This window comes from Rhinopithecus roxellana, chromosome 15 (assembly GCF_007565055.1).
Source record: "Rhinopithecus roxellana isolate Shanxi Qingling chromosome 15, ASM756505v1, whole genome shotgun sequence".
Classification (NCBI taxonomy): Eukaryota; Metazoa; Chordata; class Mammalia; order Primates; family Cercopithecidae; genus Rhinopithecus; species Rhinopithecus roxellana.
This window is the reverse complement of record NC_044563.1, coordinates 112,842,346-112,865,298: the sequence shown is the minus strand read 5'-3', so window position 1 is coordinate 112,865,298 and position 22,953 is coordinate 112,842,346. Positions and strand designations below refer to the sequence as shown.

The following is a 22,953-nucleotide window of genomic DNA, read 5'->3' as shown; positions in this document are numbered from 1 at the left end:
ACCTCCTAAACTAGTCCTCTAAATGTTTTCTTTTTTCTCTCATGTTCTGTCTTTTTTTTTTTTTTTTTTTTTTTTTTTTTTTTTTGTTTGAGACAGGGTCTCGCTCTGTCACCCAGGCTAGAATGCACTGGTGTGATCATAATTTACTACATCCTCCACCTGCTGGCCTCAAGCAATACTTCCACTCTGCCTCTCAAGTAGCTGGGACTACAGGCACGCACCACCATGCCTGGTTAATTATTTTATTTTTTTGTAGAGAAAAGATCTCACTATTTTGCCCAGGCTGGTCTTAAACTTCTGGCCTCAGGTGAGCCTTCTCCCCTAGCCTCCCAAAGTGCTGGTATTACAGGTGTGAGCCACCACATTCAGCCATGTTCTGTGTCTTTAGAAAGCCACATAGGATGGTGGTTAAGAGGCTGAGCTACAGAGCAAGACTTTCCAAACTCAATTCCTGGGTCTGCTACTTAATTATTTTGCGACCTTGGACCAGTTAATTAACCTTTGTGTTTCAATGTCTTCATCTATATAAAATGGGTTTAGTAGTAGTGCTTAATTCTTAGGATTGATTTGAGGATTAAATATGTTAATTTTCTAGGGTGCTTAGAATAGCACCTGGCAGGAAGCACTTTAAAACATACTAACTATATTTTTAAAGTAGCATTGCTATCATCATTATTATTGATCTTTTATTCTGAGAGATTTGACCACATTGATCTGGCACTTCTGATTATTTTTTTCACAAATCTGCAATTGCGTTTTTAATTTCTGCACACTTTTTTTCCAGATTTTTTCCTTTTACTGAATTATTATTCTCATATTTTTTATGCACACATCTTTTACAATAAATATTACTTTTTATTTTTGTGACTTTTTTCTGCTCCTGGCATTGTTTTCATTTTCTGCTCATTTGTTTTAGTCCCTGAATTTCATATTAGATGCTTTTCTCAAGTATCTAGTGATTCTTCTCTGTCCATTCATATTCAAAAGTGAGGGACTGAAAAACTAATTGGAAGTGCTGTGTATTTGGGCATGTAACTTATGAATGAGTAGGTTTACTGTGAGCTGATGTAAAATAGCATCTCTTTAAAGGTCTTTTCTCTTAATTTTGCTAGTATTTCCTGGGAGGAATCCTTCAGTCTCCCCATCCATTGCCTGTTCTATTAAAGGATGGCTTCTGCCCTTCTGAAAGCCTTAGCAGTGGGAGGCAACTGTGGTGCGGGTGGGGTGGGGGACAGTGGAGGGGAAGAGGAAGTCCTCTCACCCCTCTGTATGAAGACTTTCAAGAAATTATCCTATCTTCAATGTGATGTCTCATCCCTTCCCTCAGCAGTGCTCCAGCTTCCAAGGTTTGTCTTATTTGAACTTTCCATTTCTCTTGCAGTTAGTTGGTGGAGGTGGGGGTGGGTAGAATCCTGACTCTTAGGGAAAAGTAAAGGCTCTGTAGATCTTCATGTTCCTTTAAAAATTTTTCAACCAATCCTACTGTTTTCACACAACTGTTGTTCTTTGCTTGCTGAAGCTACTGGTTTGTTTTCTAAGTATACCAATTGTTATGATTTGTTAAAGCCATGTATGTAGTAGAATCTGTGACTTTTACTATATTATTCTCTATTCTGCATGTTTTCTACATCTCATAGAAAAAAAGTAATTTCAGGTGCAAAGGATGTTTATGTTATAAACCAAGTTTGTTGTAGCATTTTTAGATTGCAAACAACCTAAATTTCTAACAGTAGAGAAATGATAAACTCCACCAAAGATTGAAAAGAAAAAAGTTAGCCAGGTGTGGTGGTGTGCGGCATGTTGTCCCAGCTACTCAGAAGACTGAGGCAAGAGGATTCCTTGAACCCCAGAGTTCAGAGATGTAGTGAGCTATGATTGTGCCACTGCACTCCAGCCTGGGCCACCCAGCGAGACTCCAAAAAATAATAATGATAAAAATAAACTAATGAACTATTAATTTTCTTTTTAAACAATTAAGTGTGATGCTTCTTCAGAATTCTGATTGATGTAAGTGAAAAATGTGTCATTGACAGTTACAAAACTTCACACAGTACACAATTTGAAGTGTTAGGTAAATAAATAACATATCCTATTTTCTATTCTAGAACTGGCCAACAGAATTTTCTGTGGTGTTGAAAATGTTCTATATCAGAACTATGCAATAGAGTAGCTATTAACTACTTTTGACTATTAAGCACTTGAAATGTGGCTAGCGCAGTTGAGACATTAACTTTTTCATTCATTTAATTTTAATTAATACAAATTTAAATTTTAATAGCTAGAAGCTAGAATGTTGAACAGCATACTTACAGACCAATGGTTTCATAAATAATGCTGATACATTTTTATGACTGAGATTAACAAACTAATTTAGATCATAAAATGTTTTAATTGGTATCTAGGATCTTTTCTTAAATGCAGAAAAAAGAAATTGGGAAAAATAAGTTTTAGACAATTGTACATGAAAATAAATAGATTTTGCAAGCTAGATGTAAGTTAATTAAATTTAAGTATTTATAATATTTTATTAAAATATTTGTTTACTTTCTCATTTCAGAAATAAAATTAGTGGCTCTCCACCTTGAGGATAGGGCTGTGGGGAAAGGAAAGCTTGAGAATATCAAAATCTGGAAACTTTTTCTTTACAGTCTGCAAGTTTTATTCTGCCCCCACAAAGCAATAAAAAATATTGATGTGATTTTATTATTAGCAGTAACATTGATATGATTTTATTATGATTTATTTACTATATATATAAAGGCAGGAAAATAATAGAAAACCAAGAACGTAAGGTAACTTTAAAATAATTTATAGATTTTTTTTTTTTTTTTTGGAGACAGATTTTCGCTCTTGTTGCCCAGGCTGGAGTGCAGTGGCATGATCTCAGCTCACTGCAACCTCCATCTCCCGGCTTCAAGCGGTTCTCCTGCCTCAGCCGGCCGAGTAGCTGGGATTACACACACCCGCCATTTTTTGTTATGTTTTTTTTTAACTAGAGACAGACTGGTTGGGCAGTTGGTACCTCAGGTGATTTCGCCATGTTGGGCAGACTGGTACCTCAGGTGATAGGCCCACCTCAGCTTCCCAAAATACTGGGATTACAGGCGTGAGCCACCGTGCCTGGCCAATTCTCAGATTTTATTCAGAGGTAGAATGATGACCACCAACCAATACTAAGTAGGCAGTTTTTATGTAGTTAAAATGTTCTAAACAGAATGTCCAGTTAGTTCCTTTATGGTAGTGTAATGAGTATTTATTCACCTACTCTTCATGTTTAAAATTTTTCTAAAGTACATTTAGGAATTACTACATTTTAGGTATTTTAGGTTAAGATATCAGAATAACAGATATGGATCATAGGTCTCTCCTATATTATGAAACAAAAAATAATTTTAAATACTTCAAAAAATTCAGTTGTGAAAAACAAAACAAGAAAAGTCAAGGTCCAGCCGAATGCCATAAATATATAGAGTTTGTCATCATTTGGTGTGGTTCCAAACTTCACTGTCACATTCAGAAATTAATTAGGATAATCTTAAGAATTAATTAGGGCCAGTGGTCTCAAATTTAAACAGATGTTTCTCTCTTTTCTGAATTCCCATTTCACTTTCATCTGTGCCAAACATTTTGGTATCGGATCACATGCAGCTTGATATTCATTGACATTTCATGTATGTATAATCTCATTTTCCCATAAAGGCTATAAGTTTCTTGATGGGTAGGAACTATATGATAATGTATATACTCTGATCTTGTTATGAAATGAGCACCATAACAAGTACTTCCATGCTGCTGAGAACCTGCCTGTGCTCAGTGAGCCTCCTTGGGGCTTCCCTGCTCATAACTTTCAAGTGTTACTACACCTGCAGTGTTTTCCTTCCTTTCAGCAAATCTTCCTTGAGGTTTTTTAGGTGCTGGGTAGAATTCACAGATGCAGGGACCCATCCCAACAGTGTCCTTGTCCCCATAGAGCCTGCATATGTATGGGGGAAGACAGAAGATAAAAAATTTCAAAAATGTAAAAAAATGTAAAAATGTAAAAGTAAGCATTCTGATTGCAATAATGATATAAAGAATGTAGGGGCCGGGCGCGGTGGCTCATGCCTGTACTGCCAGTACTTTAGGAGGCCAAGGTGGGCGGATCACGAGGTGAGGAGATCGAGCGCATCCTGGCTAACACGGTGAAACCCCGTCTCTGCTAAAAATACAAAAAATTAGCCAGGCGTGGTGGTGGGCGCCTGTAGTCCCAGCTACTCAAGAGGCTGAGGCAGGAGAATGGTGTGAACCTGGAAGGCAGAGCTTGCAGTGAGCCCAGATCACGCTACTGCACTCCAACCTGGGCAACAGAGCGAGACTCCATCTCAAAAAAGAAAAGAAAAAAAGGGGAGGGATAAGCCATGTTAGACATATTTCTGAGATATACAAACGGCCAGCCCAGCAACTGAAGTTAATGCTCAGCATCATTGTCATTAGGGAAATGCAAATCCAAACCACATTGAGATACCACTTCATCCCCACTAGGGTAGCTATTTAAAAATAATAATAATAACAATTGGTTGCTAAGAATATGGAATAAATGGAACCCACTTACATTGTTGGTCAGAATGTAAAATGGGTTAGCCACTGTGGAAAACATTTTGGCAGTTCCTCAAATAGTTAAAAACGGAGTTACCCTGTGACTCAGGAATTCCTCTCCTAGGTATATACCAAAGAGAATGGAAACATGTTCGCACAAAAGTTTATGTGTGAATATTTATAGCAGCATTAGTCATAATAACTGAAGAATAGAAATGATCCATGTATGTCAGGTGATGAGTAGTTAAACAATGTGGTACATACGTACAATGAATAGTATTCGACCACAAAAAAGAATGAAATACTGGTGCAACGTAGTTGAACATTGAAGACGTTAGTCTAAGTGAAGGAAGCCAGACACAAAAGGTCACATATTGTATGGTTCCATTTATAGGAAATGTCCAGAACAACTAATCCGTAAAGACAAGATTAGTGGTTGCCAGGGGCAGGGGAGAAGGGGAATGTGGAGTGATTTTTAAATGGGTGTGCAGTTTTTTGGGGGACTGATGAAGGTAGATAGTGGTGATGGTTACACAACTCTGAATTACTAAAAATTACCAAATTTTATACTTAAAATGATGTTTTTATGTTATGTTATTTCACTTTAAAAAATATATAAAGGGTTGGGATGGTGGCTCATGCCTGTAATCCAGCACTTTGGGAGGCCAAGGCAGGCAGATTGCTTGAGCTCAGGAGTTCGACACCAGCCTGGGCAAACATGGTGAAATCTGGTCTCTACAAAAAATACAAAAATTAGCCAGGTATGGTGGCATGCGCCTGTAGTCCCATCTACTCAGGAGGCTGAGGAGGGAGGATCCCTTGAGCCCAGGAGTATATATACACACACACACGCGCGCGCGCGTATATATAAGTGTATATAATGTATATATGTATGTATATATAAGAAATCTTATAACCTATATATGTATATATAAGAAACCATATATATATGTGTGTGCATATATAAGAAACCTTACAACCTTTATATAGGCGTTAATTGAAAAAGTGTATTTTCTGTACATCTTTTGAACATTTTCATCTTTAAGAAAATGAGTGCCTTATCAGTATTAAACTTGGAATCGTTACAATTTTCATGATACATTAAAAGTGTTTAACATGGTAAAACATCTATTATGGGAATAGATACATATTTAATAAGATAAATCAGGAAATGCTTACCTATATTTTATAGTCTCATCTTGTTTAGATAAGTTAAACATATTAATGAGTCTTTAGTACTTTAGGGTTATTTCTCTAATGTTGTACACATTAATGTAAGAGCATTTCTTAGAATCGGACTATTTTCCACAATAAGAGGACAGTGTGATGTAAATTATTTTTCAAATGTTTTTATTATTGAGTTGTGAGTAACCATTGTTACAGCTATTGCCAGGTGTCCCTGGGGTTGAAAAAGATGTTAATCCAAATACATTATACTAAATTTATTGCCCGATATTGACAATACAAAATGTGTGGCTCTGAGGACAATTGTTTGACTGACTTCTCACGATCTAACATTTGTAGGATTCCTAATATGTAGGAAACACCATTCTCTGTATTTTACATTTTTAACTTATTTACTCCTTACAACAACTCATTGAAATGAATAATACTTTGTTGTTGTTGTAGCTGTTGTAGCTGTTGTTGTTGTTGTTGTTGTTGTTGTTGTTGTTGAGACAGGGTTTTGCTTTGTCACCCAGGCTGGAGTACAGTGGCATGATCTTTGCTCACTGTAGCCTCAACCTCCTGGGCTCAAGCAATCCTCCCATCTCAGCCCCGTAAGTAGTTGGCACTACAGGCATGTGCCACCACACCCAGCTAATTTTTTTGTATTTTTTGTAGAGATGGGGTTTTGTCATGTTGCCCAAACTGGTCTCAAACTCCTGAACTCAAGTGATCCACCCATCTTGGCCTCCCAAAGTGCTAGGATTTTAGGTGTGAGCCACTGCGTGCAGCCAGAAGTAAATACTATTACCTCCATTTTTTAGGTGATGAATGGAGACATAGAGAGGTCATGTGGTAACACAGACACTGCTACTAGTGCAAAGTCAAGATTTGAACTGGACATTCTAGTTGCCGAATTCAAACTCATAACCACTATGCTGTATTACACTAAACTCCCTCACAGATAGGTATTTCCATTGGAAAATGAAGTTACTTTAGATTGTAAGATACTAATGCTTAGCTAGGAATGATGGATTCACAGCTTAAATGATATAACTGGTTTCTAATACCAGCATTAATTAAAATGTGGGTTCACTTTGAGGTCTTTTAGAAGGTAAGTAAAATATATCATATTAACAGGTAATGTGTTTTGAGCTGATTTGTTGACATGATTCTAAGCATAAGTAAATTTGATATTGAAAAGTAGAAGTTGCAATTTAGACTAAAATATAATATAGCACAGATTATATTTACTAATCCAGTGCCCCACATTATCTTTATGATTCTAATAGAAAATAAAACAAAATTACTGTATGTGCTTTCCTTCTTCAAGAAACTTAAATACAGTTTTCTTTGAATTCTTTCTATAGTACCGCTTAACAAAAATGTTTTCTAGTTTTTTATGTTTTTTATAGTTACAAAGTTGGTCACCTTCCAAAATTGATAAATTGGAACTTATCATCTCTTCATTTAATCAGAGATTATTGTTAAAGAAGAGACATAAGCTTGCAGGTGCAAAACTGGCATTTGATATAGGTAAAATAAATGTCATTATTCTTAGTTGTTACTTCAACCGTTATTTTAGTGAATGGCTTTTTTGAATTCTAAAATTACAAACCAGTAAGCACATTGTGCAAATGTTTTATTTTTACCTTGTGGTCAACATAATAATAATTATATGTAATACATAAGTACTAACTCCAGACTTTGCTTTAAGCATATACATTTTGAGAAATGAGTATAACCTCTTGTTAGAATAGCAGTTGATTTTTGTGAGTATAGAAATTTGGATATTTTCTTTAAATTTTATTGCTAAAAAATTAAACTTAATGTTTGTATTATACTTGTTTTCTCTGTTTTAGAAATGTCTATATTTTTATGAATTTGTATTTAAATCAATGTTAGTCATGAATTTTCAATACTTTGGAAATTTCTAGTGTTGCTAACATTATGGTTTAAGAAAATTGTCGTATTTTACCACAGAATCTCAATTATATGTCATTCTGTTTTCTTAGGAACTTCCAGCACCATTACTGGATGATAATAGTAAGAAGGAATTTGATGAAGATGTGTATAATCATAAAACACCAGAATCTAATATTAAGATGAAAATAGCTTGGCGTTACCAGTTATTACCCAAGATGGAGGCAAGTAAACCTACAAATTCTTTCTAAAATTTGCAAATGCATTTGTTTTCATCTTATAGAATCTCTCGTGGTATGCCTATATGTGTATTTGTTTATTTAAAGAATTAGCTGTTTCATTTGTAGAGTATTTGGTCAAGATAATGTATTTCTTACAAGTAAAATTATGGTAACTTGTTTTTTACCAAAATAGATTGTTTCATTTCTTCCATAATACCCATATAGAATGCTTTATTCTAGGGTTGCAAGACAGAGTAAGTGAACTAATGAAGCCATTTCTATCCGGTATGGTTACCTATAAATGTTCAATGTAAGTGATGGTTCTTTGGAATTACTATTTTTATCCTTAAACATTTTCAATCATTGTATTTTCAAACTCATCTGTCTGGTAATGTCATCTATTCAGAACAGACAGAATAGGTAAGAAATGAAGGAAAAATTTCTGAGAAGTCAAAACAAATGCCAATAAATCTGTCCAGTAACTCATGAACTCTGTTCCTGGTGATGGCATGGTTCATTTATTAGCTTCCTTATTTGATTGTTCACTTCATTCACTTTTCAGACAACATTATTTAATGTCTATCATATATTACCATACTAGTATAAAAGTTAAAGAAGAGACATAAGCTTGCGTAATCTGAATAAGACATAGTTTCCTTAGTCCATCCTTCTCTAGTCTTCCATATTGACATCAGTGTTATCTTTCCCAAGGATAGAAATATGTGTATGATACTCTTTAACTTCAAATGCCTCATTTGGTTTCCTATTTTCACTACCCCCTTCTAAATAAATAGCAGACTGTAGTACCCTCTAATACCCTCCTGCCAAACTCAGACACAGCCTTAGAATTCTTCTCTACAGGAATGTTCTGGGTAGCCACTACCACTAATGAAAGTTAGTATATGAGATGAAACCTGTTTGGTATTATAAGTTTTCAGTATGAAATACAAATTTAAGATTGTATAGAAAATCTGTACAACCTAATCCAAGTCTACCTTTTTAGCCTCTTCCTCTTGTGTTTATAAAACACTACATTCAACTATCCTATGAGAATTGCTCCTTATAAATTGCTTGTATTTCTTTTAGTAATGCTTTTTTCACTTTCTTACTCACCAATGCATCCTTCTCCAAGTTCAAATGTTACTACCTCTTATGGCTTTCCATACATAATTATCTACTTTCTTTTTTTTCCTGTAGCACTTCATATATTTTAAAGTACATCTTTCTCTGAGTCGGGCGCGGTGGCTCACACCTGTAATCCCAGCACTTTGGGAGGCCAAGGCGGGTGGATCACGAGGTCAGGAGTTCAACACCAGCCTAGCCAAGATGGTGAAACTTCGTTTCTACTAAAAATACACAAAAATTAGCTGGGTGTGGTGGCGGGTGCCTGTAATACCAGCTACTCGGGAGGGTGAGGCAGAGAATTGCTTGAACCCAGGAGGCAGAGGTTGCAGTGAGCCAAGATCGTGCCACTGCACTCCAGCCTGGGCGGAGCAAGACTTCGTCTCAAAAAAAAAAAAAAAAAAAAATACTTCTTTTTCATTGTTTTATACTTAATTGGTAGTGTAACTCTCTCCTCCACCAGAAAGAAAATTTTCTGCAAGGCAGAGTGCTTGTTTTATTTCCTCTTGTACCTCCAGCACTTATATTAATGTTATTTTAGTTAATAATAATGATAAATGTATTTATTCATTTAGTCAGCAAATACTAAGCTAAGCATCATCTGTGTACCAGATATAAAACATGTTATAATAGGTACATATTAAGCAATGACATGTTGTTCTAATTTAAGTGTGGAAACTATTTGAATAATAATTTTATGCTGTGATTTAAATGACTGTGAACAAACTACAAATTTAAGAGAGAATATTTGCAACTCAAATTATAAAACAAGGACAGATTTTACTTACATACAAATAACTTTTAAAATGAATAAGGAAAAATTCTACAACTGATTTTTTTTTTATGGGCAAAAATATGAAAAGAAAATTTAAGTGACTCTTAAACATACAAAACATATGCCCAATTTCAGTTCTAATGAGAGAAATTCAAATGAAAACTACACTGTCCCGCTATTTTTCTCTTATCAAATTGACAATGATCTAACTTGGTAAGACACTGTATTAGCAAGGGTGGGGGAAGCTGGTACTCATACTTTGCTGGTGAAAATGTAAAAAGGTACAACTTCTGTAGAGAGTGTTTTGGTAGTAACATTCATGATTACAAAAACATATGTTCTTTGATTCTTTTGGAAATTTACATCATTAATATATTTACTAAAATGTAAAAGTGAATATACATGAGCTATTCTTGCAGCGTATTTTTTTAATAGCAAGAGATTGAAAATAGCCTAAATGTCTATCAGTAAGCAACTAGCTAAGTAAATTATGGTGTGTCTGAACAGTAAAATACTATACATTTGTATTAAAAAATAGAAGGAAGCTCTGTGTAATCAGAAGTTGTTACAGGTATAGCCTAGCTTGGATGTGAATGAGAACTGGGTGCAGGCAGCCAGAATAGATGTTAGTCTGTTTAGGAAAATATGAGTTAAGTGATAGAGATCAAAACAAACTAGAAATATAGGACTAGCACTTGAGAACCCTAATGGCAAAGAACTTCATGTCTTTGACTCTGGTAGATTCATTCAAGTGACTGGGCTTAATGGTGACTGTATTCTAATTTTTCTACTGCTGTGTCCTGAAAGCGTCAGTAATGAACCTAAACTCTTAAGTTTAGAGACTGGAGTACAGTGGCATGATCTCAACTCACTGTAACCTCTGTCTCCCACATTCAAGTGATTCACCTGCCTCAGCCACCCAAGTAGCTGGGACTATAGGCGCCCACCACCACATCCGACTAGTTTTTGTATTTTTCGTAGAGACGGGGTTTCATCATGTTGGCTGGTCTCAAACTCCTGACCTTAGATGGTCTGCCTGCCTTGACCTCCCGAAGTGCTGGGATTACAGTTGTGAGCCACTGCACCCAGCTGGTTTTGGTCTTTTCATTGGCAATTAACATTCTCAAGTGAAATTGTTGTCAAAAATGCAAGTAACTAAAGCTTTAAGCCTTTTTTCTCCTTTTTTTGTTTTTTGAGACAGAGTCTAACTCTGTCACCCAGGCTCGAGTACAGTGGCACAATCTCGGCTCACTGCAGCCTCCACCTCCTGGGTTCAAGCAATTCTCCAGCCTCAGCCTGCCAAGTAGCTGGGATTACAGATGCACACCACCACACTCAGCTAATTTGTGTACTTTTTAGTAGAGATGGGGTTTCACCGTGTTGGCAAGGCTGGTCTTGAACTCCTGACCTCGTGATCCACCCATCTCAGCTTCCCAAAGTGTTGGGATTACAGGTGTGAGCCACTGCACCTGGCCAGCCTTTTCTCTTATTGCTATTATGAAAGCTATATAGAGTTTGGGTAAAAATCATTTGTTTCTTTAAAAATACATTGTTTTTTATAAATTTGAATCATAGATACTATCCTTGCCCCAGTGAGTAGTGCTAATTTCATTCTTCCTTTTAGAGTCTGGTGTACCTGCCATTAGCTTTGTTATCTATTAATTAAGGTTGCATATTAACAAATAAATTTAGTACAGTTTTTCTTTTTTTCTATTTTTTTTTTTTTTGAAATAGGATCTTACTTTGTCACCCAGGCTACAGTGCAGTGGTGCAATTATGACTCACTGCAACCTTGACCTCCCAGGTTCACGTGATCTTCTCACCTCAGCCTCACAAGTATCTGGGACCACAAGTGCCTGCCACAGCACCCAGCTGATTGTTTAATATTTTTGTAGAGACAGTCTCACTATGTTGCCCAGGCTAGTCTCAATCTCCTGCCTTCAAGCAATCCTCTCACCTTGGCCTCCTGAAGTGCTGGGATTACAAACATGAGCCACTGAACCCGGCCCTAGTGCTCAGTTTTCAAGGTTTAAAGCTTGAATGTTTTGAAAATTGTTCTTACAATGATCTTGTCCAGATTATTTATTTTTTCATTTTCTTAGGTCTCTACTAAAAGATTACTTTATCAGAAGTGACTGCCTTTGTCACTGTAGATGAAATAAAAGCACTCTCTATCATCTTCTTTCACTGCTTTACTTTTCTTAAAGGCACTTATTAAATGCTGATAATATATATCTAATTTATTATTATCTCCTACTAGAATGTGAGCTCAGTGGGAGAAAGGGACTTTGACTGTTTTGTTTCACTGACATTTAGTAGGTGCTCAGTAATTATTTGTTGGATGCATGAATGAATGAATTATATAGTATATAGATTAAATATTAAACTGAGCTAAGACACATTAATCAATATAGACAAAATGATAGCTTATTTTGTATATACAGTCAATGGTCATGCTTATGTTTACTTGTATTTACAGTGAGTTCTGTCCACTTTAGAAAATAGAATCACCTTCTGGCTTCTTTGCTTTTCTTTGAAATGTCACTAGCATGTATATTTGCCTGTTAAGGTAATTTTATATATGATGATTTGCCAAGACTGATAGGCTTTGATGATCACTTATCATTATCTACTTTATAAATCTAGGCTTTACTTTGCCTTTCTCATTTTAACACACACACACACACACACATACACACACACAAACCTGGCTGTATTAGTTCATTCTCACTGAGACTGGGTAATTTATAAACAAACAAAAGAGGTCTAATTGTCTCACAGTTTCACATGGCTGTGGAGGCCTCAGGAAACTTACAATCATGGCAGACGGTGAAGGGGAAGCAAGGCACATCTTACATGGCAACAGGAGAGAAAGCACAGGGAAAGCTGCTACTTTTAAACCGTCAGATCTCCTGAGAACTCTCTCACTATCAGGAGAACAGCATGGGATAAACCACCCCCATGATCTAATCACCTCCCACCAGGGACTTTCCTCGACGTTTGGGGATTACAATTCGAGTTGAGATTTGGGTGGGGACACAGAACCAAACCATATCACTGGGTTTTCTGAGATCAGATGAGATTGGGCACATTCAGGATGGTTTGGCCGTAGACTTCACGTATTTTCTTTATTTTACTTGGGACAAAATGCAGTTAACATAATTGTGGCTTAAGATTAAATAAATAGTTCAAAACTAGGAGTGTTGATTATCAGAGATGCCTTTTAAAATAAGTTGTCCCCAGGTCCTAAGGGTGTAGCCATATTACCACATACTAATGCAAAAGAGGACAAGAATATATATACCTAGATCAGTAATAATAGTTCAGTAAAGCATAAAGCAGTGCTTCATTTAAATGGGAGAGTGTATAGTTTTAAAAAGCCCTCTTTCCTTCACCATGTGATTTTAATTCTCTCTCTAAGGTAGATACGCCTTCCTCTCCCCTGTCTTATAATCATCAACCACTATTCCTGACACTCCATGAATTGTTAGCCAACAGTATATTCTGAGACTTAATTTTCTCAGTATTGCAGAGCTTTAATACCATGACCTACAGTGACTCCAGCAATTCATTTCAGTGTGTTAAGTCTTTATTATATTAAATTCTCATGAAACATTGACTTTCTGTCTTAGTGGTTTAGCTGCAACAGTCCTGTGGTAGATGTGTACAGGTGTAGATGACAAACAAATACCATTTTTTCAATAAGTCAATGTAATTACAAAACACAGTGATGGATCTTCTCATTCTCTAGTGAATCATGACACAGTAATAATAATAATGAATAACATTTACATGCAATTCATAATTTACAGAATATTCATTGCCAGTATTACATTAAAGTCTCACAACAGCCTTGTAAAATAATTATTAGCTCCAGTTTCTAATGATTAAACTAAGAATCAAAGTGTTTTAAAAACAATTCTTGCTGTCTGGTATGCTATACTGAGAAATAAGAAATAATAACGGTAAGAAAATGTCTTATTTAGATTTTTTTGGTGCAGCTTTTCTTTGAAAGTTTTGTTTCTTTGTAACATACTAGAAGTAGAGTATAGTATTGTTTTTTACCATTTTCCTCCTGGACCCCCATCAAAGTTCATTTTCTTTTAGCATCATAAAATTTACTGAACCATGTCATTTTACACACTTCCACAGATGACAAAGTCAAAAGGCAGTTTATGAATGTGAATTAGAAGTTTTCATAATGTAAAACTAAAGCAACATGTTCTTACCTAATAAGCTGACTAGTTATTGATAATAGTTTGATATTTTAAATGTATCAATTTTTATTGAGTTGATGACAGTTTTTTGTAGATGATAATAATTATTTTATTTACAGCATGTAGTTATCTTTTTTAGAGGAAATGTCTAAGTCTTTGTTTTATAATTCTAGGCCTCAAAAGATTTCAGTATTTCAAAATCTGATTATATGTTAATGTTATATGTCTTGAGCAGAAAAAATTGGAAAATTGTTTTTTCCTGTAAGAATATATTTTTATTTTCATTTTTAATTGGAATTTTAAAAATTCTTCATCAGCAATAAAATTTTCGTGGCTACCTTATGAATATTTTAGCTACCATATCTAATTTTAATTTCTAAATAAATTAATAATTATAATGAGTAAAGCTTCCAATTTTATTTTTACATTTTAATGAATTATTTGTGTTCTATATGTAAACTGTCTCAGCATGAAATCAATTTTCTGCCTTGATTCATTCCAAATCTGTGATTTCTATCACATTACTATTGTAATTAGAAACATTAATAGAGACGGCAACTTAAAAAGCATACTTTGCTTCTTGGCAATTTAGCATATTTCTCTGAGTGCATAAGACTTCAAGAACTTTCAGTCCACTAATAAATTTATTAACTCAAACTTAAAAGAAATGAAAAGTCTCTTTCTTTCTCTCTCCCCATGGCCAGTCTGCTAAAATAGATTATTCATGCTTATTTGATTCAGGTAGGCTTTTGCAAGCTTCCCTACTAGGCCTGGGAATGTGGTACATTGAGGCCTTTTCAGAGGCTTCTGACATAGACCAAGCTTTTATTGCATGGTGTTTTATTATAGCCAAATCCTAGTCTCCACCCAGTTTGTAGGCACTCTGCTTATTCTTTTGAATCAGGAAAGGTTATCACCTACCTTAATCCATGCAGCAGCATGGATTAAGGACACCAGTGTGCCCCAGGATTCTCAAAGAGGATCCTGGAAACTTCTGGGTTTTTCTTTTTTGCTGTCTTTACTAAATTCTGTTGGGCCTTAGGGGGATTTGCATCTGAAATGGGCAACCTGGTGTTTTTCTCAATGAAGACATCAGATCAAAGTTCAGTTAGTCAAGGCCTTTCTAAAACATTAAGGGGGCTTGGACTTACACAATAAAAAGATGAGCTCTAGCAGAGATTGCAGTAAAAACATTCTGAACTATAATCCGGATAAAGAATAGATTATAGGCCAAAGAACAGACCTTGTTTAAATTGCTTTAGACTAATAACTTTACATTTTAAAAGTTTGCACCATAGTTTTAAGAAACATTTTAATATTATATATTTTATTTATCAATAGTTTCATGGTAAATGGATAAATTATGTTTTGGGAACAAGAATTCTGTACACATTGGTTTGAAAAGATTAGATTGAAGCAAATTGATAGCATCCCTTTCATTAATGAAAGTAAGTAGTACCTTATGGAGGGATGAACGGTCATTTCATTTAAAAAATAAATGTCGAACCTACAGACTCTGAATCTGAAAAAAGTGTTTCTATTAGACTTAAAAAGTTTTATTTCTTATTACTGTATAATTTCATGTTTGTAGGCATTTAGTTTAAGAATATGAACCCTTGAAGTCTTAAATGCAAATATCTAGTGTCAAGCAAATATGTCTTTCTTATCTAAATTAAAAAGTTGTCACTTTAGATAAGTATCTACTATGTATAGTTCTTCAATTTCTGTAGTGATTATCTAGTTTTGTTGAATATTCTGAAACTTATATGTTTCAGGACAGTGGAAATTATGTAAGAGTAGATCTGGAATCTTTTATTAGAAAGTATTGCCAAGTGGAATTTGTTAATAATTCAATTTTGGATAGTGGTGTATATATATATTTTCAATGTGTTGAATGAAAGAAATTAGCTCAAAGTCCGTTCAAAGCAACCTAATAATAATGTTATGTTAGTAGACTTTGCTATCCCATATAAATAAATTCAGTGTCATATAAATTAGAGTTTCTTATAAGAAAGAAAATTTGTTGGAGAAATTGTTAGTAGAGAACCCAAAAGAGGAATTATCAATGAACCAATGATTATGCCAGGTTCTGATTGATCTAATGTAGGTCATATACATTCTTCAACTTTATCATGCCTTGTTCCTGTGTGAAGTATTGTAGTACATTTTATCCTATAAGCTTAATTTAAATTTGTAAGAAATGTTTAATGTACCTGTATATTGTCTTATGTGAGAATTCAGTTTTAAAATGATACTCAGGTTAATATATTTAAATAGCTAGCTTCTTTTGGACCTCTTACCAGTGAATGAATTGGGTTTAAGTTTTCATTTAGTTCTTGGCAACTGCATATTTAATTTGTCATTAAAACCTATAATCTTAAATATTAATTGAGAATTATGTATATTAAGTTTTAAACTTAGGAAGGTATACAGTATAATGAAAAAAAACCAAAGAGGTTTTTAAATTCTTATCAAATTTAGGGAACCACTAGAAGTGAAGAAACGTGAAAGATGAAAAGGTTGATTTGTAACTATAAATGGTTTAAAATAATAAAGGTTGCTGTATGCTTCTTTGAAATTTACTTAGTGCATGTATATCAGTTCTTCCTTATTAACTTAAAATTCATAAGTATGTCATTGTTTTGCTGGATGTAGGACAAATAAATTATAGCTTAAAAATAATTGTTTAACAGCCACTATGGGTTTTATTTTAGCAGATTGGACCAGTATCATCACGATTTGGTCACTATTATGATGCATCAAAAAGAATACCACAAGAACTAATTGAGGCTTCAAACTGGCATGGATTTTTTCTTCCAGAGAAAATATCTTCAACTCTCAAAGTAGAACCCTGGTAAGTTAATGACCTATTTAATAACAAAGTCTGATTTCAAATATTAGTAGAATGCACTTTTACCACATTTTTGAAAGAATACACATCTAAGGGTAAATATAATAATAAATACTAGTTTTCTATATAATTTGTAACTTCAAGTCTGTATATTTTTCATAGTATTTCATTACTGTGACTTTCTTTTTTCTTTGGTCCTATAACTGCTGGAACCACTATTTCTCTAATTTGCAACTTGAAAAGTCAGGACAACAAATTTATAATAAGTGCTGGTTTTCAAGAAAATGTAGAACAGTTCTAAACCAGAGTTTTTCAGCTTTAAATGCAAATAGACACCTAATAAATATGTATTGATAATAATAGCAATGAAAATGATACAAATTAGTATCGTTTGCCTAATTTAATTTTTTGGCATATACTTTTTCAGAGAGTAAGCAAGTATGTACTTTACAATATTTTATTTATGAAGGCTTTCTATTTCTGGCTCTGCTGTAAATAAGACAATCCGTATAATTTTAAGTGACTTAGAATTTAGAGTTTTGGTTTTAAGTATCAAAACAACCCAACATGTTTATACTGCCAGTATGTTATTAAGACAAAACTCTGAAAATTACAGGACTTGACATTGAATAATATATGTTATAAAGTGTTAAGAATATTTAATTTCAATTTTTATTGCAGTAAATTATGGAACAGATTGTCATTTATATTTTCTTAAGCACTTGTAAAACCATTTTCAAAAGTAGATGAACTATTAAATGAAGATTTAATAGCAAGGCATTGTGAACCAAAATGACTTAAAATTTATAGTCTCTGTTCTAAAAATAATACCTGAGAATTTAGTAGAGACTATTGTACTCATTCTTATTAAATATTTCCAAAAAATATTCACTTTATTATGGAGTTCTCCAATCTATGGATAAAGACTTAGCAAAAGTGGTGCTTTGATGTTGTTTTAGCATTTATAACTACCATTAATGTATTACTGCTATGTGTCAGCCACTCTGTTAGGCACCTTACATTTGTTATCTTCTGTAATCCTTATATTAACCCTATACAGGGTTATGTAGTATTAATATGGAGAAGTATGTAGTCCCATTTTCTAGAAGATACTGAAATTCACAGAATTGATTTATCTGAGTTTAATTATTAAGTGATAGAACGAAGCTTAATCTGTCAGATTTATCTTTCTTTTTTGCTTCACTGCTTCAGAAGATTTTGGTGTCTTTCACCTTTACCTTCCTATGTCATGCAGTAATGAGCACTGATAAAGGAATTTTTAAAATCTGGATTCTGATATTGAATTCATCCTACCCTTAACCTTGGGCAGATCACCTAAAATCAGTGAAAATTAATATCTTCATGTGAAAAATTGGAAGTGGGGAGAAGAGGAAATACCACCTGCCTTACTACCTCACTAATTTTTTGTTAAGTTTGAATGATTATATTGATTTTTCTATTTCCCAGTTTTTGCCACACATTGAGTCAAACATGCATTTACGTACAAGCTTGCGAAATAGGTCAGGATAATTTTCCCTTAATTTCTCAAATAGTAGTAAAGAGTGGAACCCAGGTTCCAAGTAAATTCTCCCTGATTCAAATATCTGTATTAGCAACATTGCTATACTGTCTCCATTAACAGAGTGCTTAGGAAAATAAATGTAAAATGTATATTATGTTTGATGTATTTAAATGAAAAATAATATGGTGTTACTTTTGTGATTTAAAAAAATATATTTTAAGGACAATACTTTTTTTATACCAGCAAGTACAGTGTTATTCTTCATTTACTCAACAGCTGGGGTAAGGAGGGGATTAGCATGTGTCAAATATCTTTTCCAAGTCAGGTGCTCTCCCAGACATTTGACTATGGGATAACTCATTAAATTTTGCCAATAACCCTCCAAGAGAATATTAACCCCATTTTATAAGGAATTTCGGGTTACAGTTGCTAAGTAACTCTCCTACTGTTGCAGGCTGTCAGTGACTGAGCTAACACCGAAACTCAAGTTTCTAAAACCTCTGCTCTTTTTTTTTTTGTACCATGCTGCCTCCATTTACTGAGGCAGTAAATGTACACCCACCAACCTAGGTGCCAAAAAAATTACTCCTTAATCAGCTGTAAGGGTATAATCCTATAGTCATTAAAATACGTATTTTCTGAGTGTTTTGTAAGAACTAGCAGTTTTGCACAGAATAGGAAAATTTATAGATTTTAATTATCAAGGCAGTATTTCATTTCATAGAGTTAACTGATAATTCATTTATTTCATATTAAACTTAAATGCTTAATTAAATGTAATTAAACTTTAAACATGTAATTAAATTAATTTTCAAAATGGGTACTTTACCATGTGAGATTTATTTTAATTTATGAAAAACATGTGCTTATTTCACTAAAATGAACTTTACTGGTTCATTTATAAAACAGTAAAGCTAAGCCTTACAGTTATCTATGCTTTTCCTATAATTAAGGCTAGAGGATATAGCTGTGTCCTACTGTCACATGTGAGGATATAATATATAATTTTGTAATTTCTGAAGGTGCTATTAAAACATGTAAAGATATTTTTACAATAGGAAAAACAGCAGATCATTTAAAATTTACAGTAACTAATTTTAAATGATTAGGTGGTTTGTCTGTAGAAAAAATTCATACATACAGTTTAAATTTTCAAATTAAAGCCAGAGTATAAAGACTTCAGATGTTTTACAATAATATTATCAAGATAGCTCTGTTTGGATATTTCACTATTATAAATCAGATAATCTGAGTCACAAAATAATAAGTTAGTTTTGAGAATAATTCTGGAGTCTTAAGATTTTTTACTTTGACTTTGTTTTCAATTAAGCTTTGCTAATAGGTATGTCCAAGCATAGTTTGGTTTCCTTAGTAGAAAGACACTGCCATTTTTTAGTGTCGTCTTTCCTACTGATTAACAATTATATTAACATATTGCTTAACCTACCACTACCAACTGAATGTTTGTGTCCCCCCAGAATTCATATGTTGAAGCCCTAACCCCAACTGGATGATATTTGGAGATGGGACCTTTGGGAAGTAATTAGGTTTAGATTAGGTTGTGGGACCCTGGTGTGATAAGATTGGTATCTTTATAAAAGAGGGAGAGACACTGGAGCTCTCACTCTCTCCTGGAGCATGCACGAATGAAAGGCCATGTGAGCACACAGCAAGAAGGGTGCTATCTGCAACCTAAGGGAAGAGCCCTCACCAGCCACCAACTTTGCTGGCATGTTGATCTTGGACTTCAAGTCTCCAGAAGAATGAGAAAATAAATTCCTGTTTAAGCCACCCAATCTCTGATGTTTTGTTATGGCATCCTATCTTTGCCCATTTGTGATTCTATAACCAAACACCTGAGACTGGGTAATTTATAAAGACAGAAATTAAATATTGAACTGTCTATCCTCCAAATCTATGAGAAAATAAAAGTGCTGGCAGGTGTGGTTGTCTCGTGAGGCCTGCATTCTGCTTCCAAGATGGCACCTTTTTCCTGCATTCTCCAGAGGAGAGAAATGATGTGTTCTCACATGGCAGAATGTAAAAGGGCAAGCTAGCCAAAACACTATGTGAAGCCTTCTATATAAGGGCCTTAATCCCGTTCCTGAGAGAGGAGCCCTCGTGACATAATCACCTCTTAAAGGCCTCATCTCTGAATACCATCACACTGACAACACCTGAATTTTTTTTTTTTTTTTTTTTTTTTTCAGTTTTTTTTTTTTTAATCCTGTAGTTTGATAATTTTTATCAGCTACAATTCAGGAGAAAAAAAAATACACACAATTCTCAACAAAGAGCAGCCTACCACTGTGAAAAATAGCAATCACTTTCTACAAACATTCTTGTTCTATAAAGTTTTAAAAGTATGTTCCTAAAAGTCTGATTACAAGTATGTTAATATCACTGCTTTTAAGAACACAGGTTGTGTTTTGTGATATTTTTGGGTCATTCAACAAAGAAACAAGAAAATAGTTTATGCATTCACTTTAGCATATATTTATCAGGCATGTTACATAACATATACCTTCTATTGCTAAAAGAGTTGTAAAATTTAAATTTTAATGACTCTATGACTTTTTCTGTAATGTTATTATAGAATATTTTTAATAAAGTGGATATTGGAAAACTGTAATCTTTAGGAGTAAATAAATTTATCATTTGAATGCAGGTAGTTCAAATTTGCATTGAGAATTCCTTGTAGAGAAGATATATTTCTGGTGTTCACTGTATTATTTTCCCCATTGGTAAAGAGTTGTAAAAAATCCATGTAGATTGTGTTCATTTTTCTAATGAACACCTGAATTTTGTAGGGGACACTTTCAAACTATTGCACAGACTGATCTGACGATGTTAGGTCTTGAATATTGAGTTTGCATACAGTTGGTAGTCAATAGAATGAGTTTATTTTGATATGTTTCTTTGAATTTCAAGATTTTATTTTAACATATTTATCCTAACAATAACCAGTAGTTTCTTATATTGTCTGAGTGTTCTACTGATTAAATTTAATGAATTGAATTCTGTGAGAACCAGTTGTATTTCTGGGAGAATTTGTAAGTGAAAACGATGGAAAGAGGATGAAACTAACATTTCAGAAGTCATCCCATTTTCTCATCCTGCCAAGTTTCTTTACCGGTTTAAATGGAACCTCAGTATAAGTCTTCTATAATGTTTTCCTAGACAAATTGTAATTGTGTTCCTCATACATTCCTACTTACTTTTGTTCATATTTCTATCAGGTCACTTAACACATGACACTGTAATTATTTATCTTGTCTACATGCTTGTCTTTCCCCTCAGACATTGGAAATCCTTGAGGAAAGGGGTTTTACTTTCTTCATCTTTCTTTTCCTTATATCTAGAACACAGGTGTCCAGTGCATGGTTGATGAATTAATGGATCAATGCACAAAATATAGTAATTGTAAGGGATAATTGGAACAACAGCTGAGAAAGGAATGAGGCCAGTAGACCCAAGTTCAGGCAAACTGATTTATTGTCAGTCCTGCCAGCTACCTCCTGACAAAAGCAGAGGAGGCAGCCCTGCTTACAGACTACTGCAGGACTTTATAGGGAGAGGAATTGGGTCTGGGTGGGGGGGCTGAGTCAGGGATGCAGGTGTCTTGACTGCATCCTGGACATGTTTTTTGCCAGCTTTGTTATGCGAGGTTAACAGACATGTTAACCGCATCCTGTAACTGTCTGGACAAACAGTTACTGGAGGAGTCAGTGATGGGGGATTTGTCTTTTGCCCTGGGGTAGCTGTGTGGAGAGTGCAAGAGACTGTATTGTAAGGCCTGTGGGAGGGGAAGGGAATGGTCTGGTCGGGGTGACCCTAGCATTCCAGCCTTTTAACAGATGATAGGAAAGGGGGTGCCATTTTTCATCTGCTACTTCAAGCTGAAAGGGGGCAGTGGTCACGGGAAAGGCTGGAAGGTAGGGGTTGGTCCTGGTACTGGTTTTGAAATTGCTGGTATTTTGTAGTAGCATCATGTTCTGTATGGTTCCGTGGGTGAAAGCTCGAACACGGTTCTGTAAAAACTGGGTAAAGAGACGTAAGAGGCAGGGCCCAAAGATTAGAAGAAGGAGAATGGTTATGACGGGTCCTAGGAGTGGGAGTAACTAGGAGGCCTAAGAGCTGAGAGATGAAGGGGGCCAAGAGGGCCAGGCAGAGAGGTGTTTTTTTTTGTGGGGGGGAGGCAGGGGGTGCACTCAGTCTTTTAGTTTTTTGACTGCATCCTGAACCAGGCCTGACTGATTAAAAAAGAAGCAGCATTCCTCATCTAGGAAGATGTAGAGACCTCCATTTTTTGCAGTAAGTAAATCAAGGCCTTTGCCGTTTTGAAGGATAACTGCTGCTAGGGAGACTAGTTGGTTTTGGAGGTGGGTAATAGAGCTTGCTTTTTTTTTTTTTTTTTTTTTTTTTAGGGAAGCCTAGACATCTGTAGAGAGTGCCTGGAAATATGATAATGAGGTTCCTCTTAACTGGTGTGTAGGAATAGATGGAGAACGGAGGGCCCCTCAGGTGGAAGTGACAGAGCATATATGACAGTTTGAGGTTAGGTTTTTTAGTAAGGTAAATAG

General features: G+C 34.7%; 1 protein-coding gene across 2 annotated transcripts in view; it reads left to right on the top strand.

Annotated features, from left to right (window-relative positions):
- The window catches only part of ELP4 (elongator acetyltransferase complex subunit 4), a 268,639-nt gene that overhangs the window by 70,814 nt on the left and 174,872 nt on the right, over positions 1-22,953 (top strand). The window contains exons 4-5 of one of the 2 annotated variants that reach the window (XM_010358326.1): positions 7,755-7,886; positions 16,712-16,851. In XM_010358326.1, coding sequence (XP_010356628.1) covers positions 7,755-7,886; positions 16,712-16,851 — 272 coding nt within the window. The remainder of the gene's footprint in view (positions 1-7,754; positions 7,887-16,711; positions 16,852-22,953) is intronic. The other variant, XM_010358327.2, reaches the window with a different exon arrangement.